Source organism: Lonchura striata, chromosome 4 (assembly GCF_050655825.1).
Source record: "Lonchura striata isolate lonStrDom1 chromosome 4, ASM5065582v1, whole genome shotgun sequence".
Taxonomy (NCBI): domain Eukaryota; kingdom Metazoa; phylum Chordata; class Aves; order Passeriformes; family Estrildidae; genus Lonchura; species Lonchura striata.
In genome coordinates this window covers 47,064,320-47,074,725 of record NC_140706.1, presented here as the reverse complement: position 1 = coordinate 47,074,725, position 10,406 = coordinate 47,064,320, and the positions used below count along the sequence as shown (strand labels likewise).

The 10,406-nt window shown below is 40.0% G+C and overlaps 1 protein-coding gene across 9 annotated transcripts in view; it reads right to left on the bottom strand.

The window, feature by feature from the left end:
• Window positions 1–8,508: 8,508 nt before the first annotated feature.
• Window positions 8,509–10,406, bottom strand: part of LEF1 (lymphoid enhancer binding factor 1) — a 70,648-nt gene continuing 68,750 nt past the window's right edge. For all 9 annotated transcript variants that reach the window (XM_085578102.1, XM_085578099.1, XM_085578100.1 and 6 more), the window contains one exon: window positions 8,509–9,612. Coding sequence is in view for 5 of the 9 variants with exons in the window: in XM_085578099.1 (XP_085434225.1) it covers window positions 9,533–9,612 (80 nt within the window). In the remaining 4 variants the exon portion in view is untranslated. The remainder of the gene's footprint in view (window positions 9,613–10,406) is intronic.

The following is a 10,406-nucleotide window of genomic DNA, read 5'->3' as shown; positions in this document are numbered from 1 at the left end:
GAGGTTTTCTATTTGGTTCCATAAATTGCAAATAACTCACGGCAGTGCATTCTTTGCAGAGAAACCAGCACCGTAAAGCTCTAATGCTGGCTGGAAGTTTTGGTTGCTTCTGGGGCAGGAATAATGCAAAACATTAAACCTAGTTATTAAAGGAACTATTTCTTTTGTCATGTGGTGGCACAAGGCATTGCAGGAGGCGTAAGGCCAAGCTTTGTTTCCAGCCTGGGGTCAGAGGCTGCAAGTTGGCCACGGCACAGAAGGATATTTTAGCACAAGGCTTTTGCTTGGCGGGCACTAAGGAACTTGTCGCTTACTTTGGCTGTCCCGTGCTGCCAGATAACAGGATTTTTTCCTAGCCTGTTGTTTGCTGCTGCTTTGCTTTGTGCATCTCTGTCCTGCCTGGTAACAGCTTCTTCTATTCTGGTCCATTTTTTTCTGCCAGCAACCACTTCTGGGTGGTTTTCTGTAAATGGAGAAACCCTTACAGTATTCGCTAGTTAAAGAATGCAAGTTTTTTGTCATTAGTAACTTAAACCCCCCATTTGGAGTCTTGGCCTCAGCAACAAAAATGTTGTGGATAAACCACTTTCACCAGCAAGAGGCTTTCTGATGAGCTGTGGGAAGAAGTGTATGCTTGGTGGTAGGTCTACAGTAAACAGCTGGAATTTGCATGTGGTGAATTAGCACCAAATAAAACCCCTTTTTTTTTTTTTCTTAATTACCCTTGCATACTCAAATGGACCTATTAAACATTTGTGCAATAGAAATTGGTAAAACCACACATTTACAGTAAGTGGATCTTGGTTGGGCTCAGGCTGATATTTCTCTGCACTGTTGGTGGCAGGACCTGTGTAAGTAACACATAATCCAAGGAAGGGACCACTGATCCCTGACTCCTTGACATGCAGTGGTGCCCTGACTTGGATTGAAGCACTGCAGTCATTGGAAGGAAGCCCTTGCTTCAACTCAGAATCTTCATCTACTTTACATTAACTTTGTTTGAGACCTGCTGCTTTGACTCCTACACAGCCACAAGCATAAGCGGGTGAAAGATACACTGCATTTGTATTACATAGGCTTTTTAGTTGTTAGTTTTCTCCAAAGAGGTTGTAAAAGGTAGACTGTTTCTGACAACTGCTGTATTTCCCTGAATATGTCAAGACGGCTAATGGGTTCCTTACAGCTGATGTTGCAATTCTTTTTTCATTACAATTTAGGGTGAAATTTCTAAAAGCCTTTTATTTCAGTTGGCAGCCTAGTGATGTTTTCCAGAATGTCTAAACAGATGAGGCATCTAGCTTCCTATGATTTCTTCTCAGCACTGAAATCCCCCTCAGAACTTTAAAAAAGCATTTATTGAAGAGCCTGATTTTGGGCGCCCTAGTTTACTTTCAAATCTTGAACCGAATTTCTAAAATAATGGAGAATATTAGAAAAGAGCTGGCATAGACTTTGATGGCAAGTTCTTCCACCTCCTTTCCGTTCTTGAGACAACGTGAAAGAAAACAGCAACTTTCATACTTTTCTTCCTCTGTTTCCTCTTCATCTAATTTCTCAAACACAATTACTAGCAGGAATAAAATTCTGCTCTTGCTAATTAGTAACTTCAGACAGCAGCAATCAGACTGTTCTTCTAAAGGTCAGAAAAAAGTACTGCCTCCTGATTTCTTCATCCTCTCCTTTCACTTTGAGTCAGAGGGTTATCCCATCTGCTTATGGATGGATTTCTGAGTGCTTCTGTGACATCAGTGTCAGACAGTAAGCAGTGGACACCCCAGTAATGTTTTAAGTGACTTAAGAGATGTCTGTGAGTCCTTCGAGGAGGAGCATGGGTGAAATAAGAGTGCAGGGTAATAGTTCACTGAGAGGGAGCTGATTTGAATGAGGCTGTGGATTCTGAAACCAGTCAGGGTGCTTTTAGGAACATGGCAGTGTGTCTGAAGTTTGAGATTGGGAATGGGTATTTAAATAGCTTACTTTAGAGTAAGAGACAGAAGATACTTGGAGAATTTAATTAGTTTAATACTAGAGAGATGAGGGTTTTAAAATGGTAATTTTTTCTTTTATTAGGCGAGACTATGGGGGGACAGAGAGAAGATGCTATGAATTTCACAAAAGTGGTTTTCCTGATACCATTTTTTTATTGCTTTAAACAAAAACATTACTTAAAACTGAGGAAGAAGGCTTTCTCTTTCTTAGGGACTTAGCATTTTATTTTTGGCGAAGACTGAAGCTATTGTTGCCTAAGTTGACGCTTAACTGACAAATCTATGAACTGAAGCCAGTATTGTTACTTGGATCTAAATTTGTAAGGACATTTGGTTGTCTTAGATCAAAAGATGAACATATAGTTTACCTCAAAGACAGAGTTATATTCTAAATACTATTTGCATATGTTTACAGCTGAAATCATTGCTTAGCTTATTGACATTTGAAGTAGAGGTGGAAGGGGAGAATAATGGCAAACGATGAATATGTCAAATTATTTTACAATTGGCAGTGTCTTTACCCACAGACTCATTGCTTTTTAGCAAAGGCCAGAGCTTTTCCACAGTGGTAGACATTTCTAACATTACAAGGAGGAAAGTTTCTAGTGAAAACTATGACTTTGCTTTTATTGTGTTTTTAGGGAATGAACTGTTTCAGTGACAGATAAGACTGGGCTTAGCTATTGCTGGTATCAGTTTGACTCAGAATTTCGTGTCATTCATATTATGAGAGTAGTGCTAGTCCACAAGCACATAGCTTAACTTGTAATGGATTTATATTGAAATTGGGAAATAAATCAATCTAAAAGGAGTGCCATATTCTCTACCTTCTGCAGGCAAGGAGGTGGTTTTAGATAATTTGCTGAGTCTTCTGGGAAATGGAGAGAGAATTACAAATAACAAAGTTTGATATTTGGAAATCCAGCATGTATGTGTTACAGGATTTTAGATACCTTTGACTAGAAGTGATTTCAAGATGTGAATTAGCAAGGACATCCTTCAACCCCAACTACTGTATGCTGCAAAGAATGTGGCAGGCTTTTCAATCCTAGTTAGGAGTTGTCTTCTGCTTAATTTAATTAAATATTGGCCACAATATCTAAAATAAACTGTTTGAAATCTGGTAATAAAGGGACAGGTGAGAAAGTCCTGCCTAGTCTTCATAGTTCAGATAAGAGTGGTGTGTAGCTGGAACTGGTGTTTCCACTCTTCCCTTTCATCTTTTCTATGAGCTGCTGCTTCTACTTAGTTACACCCTCAGCCTAAGCATGGGTCTCTCCACACTTCCCTGGGGTCATGGCAGTGCAAATGCTACAAAAGCAGTAGTGCCCAATAGAAAATAGTTCAGGTGAAACTCTTAAATCCACACCCATCAGCTTTCTCTGTGCTTTATTCTCTGTTCTGTCTGGGTTTCCTTGCCATTGCCTCTGAAAGTGAGCTAACTCCTGCCCAAAAATGGCAAAGGATTAAGCTAGTGAGACAATGGCTGGAGTAATGTGATCTGAAGAATTTGAATTTTGGTTGATAAATACAGTATATTCCATGTTTATATAATTGTGTGGTGGCTGCTAAGATAACTATACCTGTAGTGTAGCTGTATGCATCTCATTTAAAAATCTCTTAATTCTTCTGTCTGTGGTTTACATGAGTTACATACAATTGTATCTGATCCTCACGACACACCTGGGAGCTAAGGAAGTACCATCCTTCAGATGTGCTTGGGGAACACATATGCAGGGAAATTCTTCCTTCACTTGTCTAGAAAATAGTCTTTCTCCCCTTTCTTCCTTTGAATTGTATTTATTTCCAAATGAGACAGAATGAAAATACAGTATAAGTGTTAGACCTGTGCTAGATTTAAGTCCATTTTTTTAGGTTCAAAGGAAATCCAGCATTAGGTCATTGGAAAGGGGGGACTGCTTCTGCTTGGGCAAGAGCAGGGTTCCATCAGCAGGGAGCTCTTCTGCCAATGAGGGCAGGCCCAGAACAGAGGAGTCAAACACAGGAGAGAAGGGGGAGGAGGGAAGAGGCCTAGAGTAGAAGTGAAATCAAATGGACTAGAGGGAAGGGAATAAACTACTTGAGAAATGAGTAATTGAGAAATGGCTTGCAATTCCTTTTCAGTATGCAATTTCAGTAAATTCACACTTACTAAACAATTAAATATCAGTACCAGTATAGGCAGAATTAGACTGCTCAGTGATTAACTTAAGTGCTGTGAGTGGTTTAATTTCTGGGTCATGCAGTTATACCAGTCCCACTCAAAAGGAAACTCTGACCATATGTGAGATCTGCCTTATAAAATTTGAATTTTCAAACAGTGGCTAAAACCATCCATGGTTAAATTTGTTGAGAGTTATTAGATTAGGATGTTTTGATTGTGAATTCTTTCAGGTTATAAAAAGTTGAGTACAGTTTGAAGTTATCAGGTCTTTACAGGAAAAAAGCAGTGGCTGTTCTGTCACATGATTTGTTTGCAAATATGATTACTGCCTATTAATTTAGCATTAATAGAGTGTAGAATTAAAGAATTTGTTGACAAAATTAAACATTTCACAGAGAAGAGTAAAAAGGAAACATTTCAGGGTAGCAAAAGCAACAAGTAGAATGTAAGAATCTTGTCTGTCTTGGGCTTTTTTCAGTCAAGGGATGTAGTCACTGCCATGTTGTGCTGTGTGCTGTCTCCTCTTTTGTTACCCAGCACTTTGCTTTCACAGGCAGATGCCAAGAAGAACTAATCCTTCTATAGCATTCTGCTTTGTCAAGATCTGAGTCCTTGTTTCTGTGGCTTTTTCTCTGTCTTAAAAGACACAGATGTCCTAACTCAGCCAAACAGATATCCTGTAGGACTTTTTTAGCCACTCTTCTTAGCTGTAGGAAATTTGTACAATTCAAAGAATAGCCTGTCCAAATAACACTTCTGACCATCATTAGGTTTTGGAGTATGTTATTTTTCTTATTCTGTGAAGATTTTATTATGTCAGTTACCTTTTCTCAGCACAGTGAACAGTACAGTCCACTTCTTGGGTGAGTTGCTCTTTTATTATGAAGCAGAAATTCTTCTTCTAGCTCTTCTGGTTTATGCTGATTTTCCATAGCTGACAGGTTAATGAACCTGTTGCTTATTTGTATTTGTTGGGTTTCTGGAAGGTGAGATGGGTGAGTTTATCAAAATGTGATTTGTAGAACAGCATTCACAAGAAGAAAACCTTGGTTTTCTAAGGTCCCCAGACCAGGTATGCAGAAACTGTTATCTCAGCCAAGCAGACATCTGTGATTCAGTGGAGGCATGCTTGTTGCAGGAGAAGCCTTCATTTAAAATCCATGGCCTGAAGGCATGACTGTTTATCTGGGAGGATGGGGAGCAGTATTTCAGTCCTTGTTTTGACCTGGCCAAAACCTGGTGATCGAGAGGTTCATTTTCCCTATTTCTGGCACATATGTTTCTTTTCCTGGGCAGATGCCCATTTGCTTCCTTGGTTTTCTAAACCTGAGCATCATATCTATGAGGAGACTCAAAGGGTAAATTCATACATTAATCCAAAGTTTCTCTTCCTGGTGTGTTGTGGAGAAATGAATGTGTTTGGCCATACTTTCTAGGTTTTTGGTTTCATCTTGGAATGTGTTTATAGCCAACCATTTTCCTATTGCAGCTTCTCCTTTTGGCTGATTTCCTTTTTAGCCCAGTAGTTTTTCACTGACCTGACTTAGGAGAAAGGTATTCATAGCTGACAGACTTCTGGTTATTTATGGACTTACTTATTTCCCCTCTAATGTTATACTTTGTGTTAGGTCCTTATTCTGAAAAAGAGGCTTCCTTGCATGTTAGTCCCCTTGCAAATGAAGGGAAAAAACTGCAGCTGCCTTACGGGAGAGGTTACAGAGCATTTCTCAAGTCTCAGTAGCGTCTTTCATTTCCTGCCAGTCTTGCTTTAGCCCGATTAGCTGCCACATAGATCAGAGCAGGAGGCCACCAGGAAACAGAATGGTTGCTTCAAAGCCTTATGCACTGCATTGGTTTCAAAGGAGTGTGCAGACAACTGATGCTGTGGATTCTGCTGTCCTAGAGCCTGAAGCAAGGATTGGGTCCTTAAGATCCTACATTTTCTGCAAGTTGACTGAGCCATCAAACTAAGTGACTGCCTTTTCTGTTGTCTAATCCAAAGTGGAAACTCCAACAGAAGATAATTCAGTAGAGCTGGTGAGTCCCTATAAGCACAACTAGTGAATCTGTCATCACTTGCTGCATAAGAAGCCAAAGTTAGCTGAAGCATTGTTCTTTTATGTAATACAGGGAAAATGGCTCTGGTCCAGGCAATCCAGAAGCATGAGGAGCCAGACCATCCTGTGATGTTGGCCTGATTAGCTGTAAATAATCCTGGCTCAACTCCTCTGTTCTCTATCTGCTGGTTTTGGTGAGGGGGAAGACTGAGTGTTTCCTAGGTACTGGGATAGCTCTGTGTATATGAACTAGACTATCCGTGCTGTGATCCTTGCAGGAACTACTTTTAGTACACGCTCAGAACCAAGTGTGGGGGCAGAGAGTGGCCCCACACTTGTACAGAAGTGTCTGGGTAATTAACTCAGCCATTAGGTAGGAGCATTTAAATCCTTGAAGATGTTTTCTGTGGGAAATACATCATAATCATCTCCTCGGGCACCAAAAAGAGACAAGGTTAGATTCTGATGTCTGCCTAAATTGCACATCAGAAATTTAGGTGCTGGTTTTGAGTCTCACCTGGAATAATTTGTTCCATATCACAATGATTTAAACCTAGTCTTGCTGCCAGGGTAGCACTATCATCACTTGGTCATCTTTACTAGCACATCTGTGTCCACTGACAATCTGGCACAGTACAGCAAGGGCTCTTTCGGTCCCACAGGAACAAATGCCAATTAGCAGGGGAGAGCAGGAGTGGACACAGACCCAAGTCACAGGGGGTATTCCAGGATAGCAGCGTTACAGGTGTTCTCATAGTGGCATCCCAAGCCTCGCATATTAATTAACCTTTCCCATAGCTGCTGTATGTGAAAGGTCTTTGATCTATGAATGAGCCCAACACTTGATGCTTGTTCACTGTGTGTTAACAGCAGAGATATTATTTTTAGCTCCCAAATTCTTTTTCTTCACTATTAGAGCTGAAAGACCTTTCATCCTTAAGGGAGGCAACTGTTCACAACAGTGTATTGGGGACAATGTGCTACATGAAGCTGACACTTCCTTTAGGAACAATTTTTTTTCAGAATGGATAAATGGCTCTTTAAATAGCTATTACAAAATCTAAACGAAGTAGTCATGTTTTATAAAGTTCTAAAGAGAACTGTTGTCTTTGGAACATGTAATTTGCAGATCTCACTGCAGTAATCCTTGATTTAGAACAATTACAGCACTAAGTACTTGCCGTTTTTCCCATTTAAAAAACAAAACCAAACCAAAAGCCAGACAGGTTTCCAGCAAAGGCTGGGATAATTGAATGGAAACATAGCCAAGTCTTGCAAAACTCCAGTATACAGTCGCTATTCTCTCAAGAGATATTTTCTCCTGCCATATGAAAGCCTGGTCACTTCTTTTTTTTTTTTTTTTTTTTAACATAATCACCAGTTGCTAGAAATAAATATTGCAAGAACTAATATGCTGGTTACAGCCTTAAATCTGGGCTTGTGTGCAGTGCACACTGGTTTAAGAGGAAGTTGTTTTATAACATTTCTAATTATGAAATTTCTTATGCAACCAAGTTAAAGGGTCATTTATAAACAATCCAGTTCCAAAGCTTCCTTAGGCAGTAACTGACCTATGTCAATTTTTGTAGCTTAAGCTTGACTCAGTCCAGTCTCACACCTCATTCACAAATTGATGGAGTAGTTCCATCTATGGCTCCAGTGTCTGGGTTTTTTTACATCCCTTAGTAGAAGTGAGGCAGCTGTGCTGCTTGCTATGGCAGGAACATCTCCCAGGCACCACTGGCAGTAGGCAGGCCATGCTGACTCTGGATCTCAGACCATGAAACCAGGCCTTGCACAGCTGATTCTGCAGCCAGCTGCAGTTCCTGATTGAGGAATAATTTATACAGCTACAAGAAATTTAACTGTAGGCCTCTACTTTTTGTATAGGCATGGAGCACATCCAGAAAGAAGCAAAATTATATTCATAATCATCAGCCTAAAACCACTGTGCTCTTCCCTAATATTCTGCTAGGAAAATGATGATGGAGGGATCCTTAATACTTCCACTTAGGCCAAAGCTAACTGAGCAGCACAAGGGACCACTGAGCCTCGCCATTCGTCATTCCTGGTATGGAACTGAGACTTCTGCTCACTTTTCAAAGGAACAGTAATTTTCCAAAATCATTTCAGGTAAGCAAACAGCCGAACAGATACATTGTATTTCCTACAACAAGAGACTGAGCCAAGTCTTCAGCCTTACAAGTGACTGCCTTCCTGAGCTTGCTTCTACCTTTGAGGGATTCTAGCAAAAACTGTTTTTTGTTTCATTTTTAAGCCAATTTTAAATACAGTTAACTTTCATTTTATTACAAAGCTTTTATTATAAAACAAATGCTCAGCACATTAACTCAAACTGGAATGACAAAAAAAAATTGGTTGACAGTATTTTTGGCAAAGGCTGTGCCTTACTATTTTAAAAAATGGGTACATCAATGCTCATTTCAACAACTGGCATAAAATCCCACTAACAGGCTAACAAAAACAGATACAAATACAGAACAATTGAAGTAATAATTCAAGTGCTGGGCTTTTTACAAGGAGAAGGGGAATGGGTGAGAAAGAGAACTCACTGCAGTCAGATTTGCTGGATGCATTGCTTATGTTTACAGAGTAGATGATGCAAGACTAACATGTCTACTGACCAGCTGACTGTTGTTACATTTATTTAGTTCTATAGGACACTGTATTATATAGACTGAGGCCACTATTTGTTACAAATAGTTTAACAAAACAGCCACCTTTTTTCCATACAGGTTTTTCCTCTGGCAGAAAAAAAAAAGAAAAACTCCTTTTATTTAAAAAGTATTTCAGATTTCTGACACTTGTTTAAGCTCATACCTAGTAAAATATACACCAAAGAAATTACAAACTAAAAGTTAAAATATAAAAGCATTCAAGTTTCTTAAAAAAAGCTAAAACCAAAATTGATCCTGTCGCACCATTAAATAAAAAGAAGTTTGAGCGCGTCATCCTGATCCAGGTAAATTCCATCCCTCGATGTGCTGTATGGGGCAGCTGTGGTCTATGTAATTCTGCTGGCTGAAGCAGGCACAGACAGCCATGCTACTGTGTTTGCTGACTCAATATGGACACAGATGAGACGGGGCTTAACAGTGCAAGGCAGAGGTGAAGAACAAGCTGCTCTGCTGACCCAGGAGCTCATTTGCTCTATTTATATCGGGGCTGGACCTTGTGATAGTGAAGGATTTTGGCAGTGATTGTCTTTATGATTCAGTGTCTCTAGCAGTGACATCAGGGTGAATGACATCCTAGACAGACTCCTTGGGGTAGTCTGTGCAGATGAAGGACACACCTAGGGTTTAACAAGCTTCCATCTCCAGAAGAGGTCCTGGTGTCGCCGCCTTTGCTTTGCAAGTTGAGAAAGCATTTCTTTTCCCACCTACAGGGAAGGGGGGGAAGAGAGAGAAAGAGAGAGAGTGTGATAAAGACTATCTGAAGCCTTTAAAAAAAATAATTCTTCAAACAAGCTGGTGACGAGTCACTGTAACTCTTACAGTTCTATTAGTGGAATGTGCATTACAAAGTCAAAGTTAAATGTAGAATTTATTACTACTTGCTTTTGGTTGAAGTTGCAACTATATTTATGGAAAGTACTTTGCATTGTAAAGAGATACCAACTAGAAAGGTGGGGTTTTAAACATCCAGCATATTACAGATTTTCTTCCCTTTAAGTAGTGGATTTCATTTATCTACAACATTTGACCCAGATACCATTACAAAATTAGACATCCTTGGGCTTTAGTACTGCAGTGCAGTGGTTGAGGTCAATTAAACCTCTATTTCAGAGCCTCAAGTGCTACTCCCTGCAGAAATGAAAAAAAGCTGTCTTCTGCAAGCAGTTTGGTAGAGGAATGTGGTGGATGAGGCTTGTGTGAACACTGATTCTACCATCCATCCTCATGACTGGGGAGGATTTGTTCTGCTCTTCAGTGGGGTAGGGCACATCTGCAAGCTGTGTAAGAACCATGGGCTTCCTCCATAGCAGTAAAGTTCACTAGATCTTGGAAGGATTCTTAGAGCATGTGAAATGGCCCACATACAGGCCTAATAGGAATTGGTCATCCAGAGGAGAACAGTCTAGGTCTCAGGGTTACATTAGCTGATTTATGAAATTGCCAACTCAACCATCGCCCTTGCCATTCTGATCCAGACAAGTGGGTTATAACAGGGTCT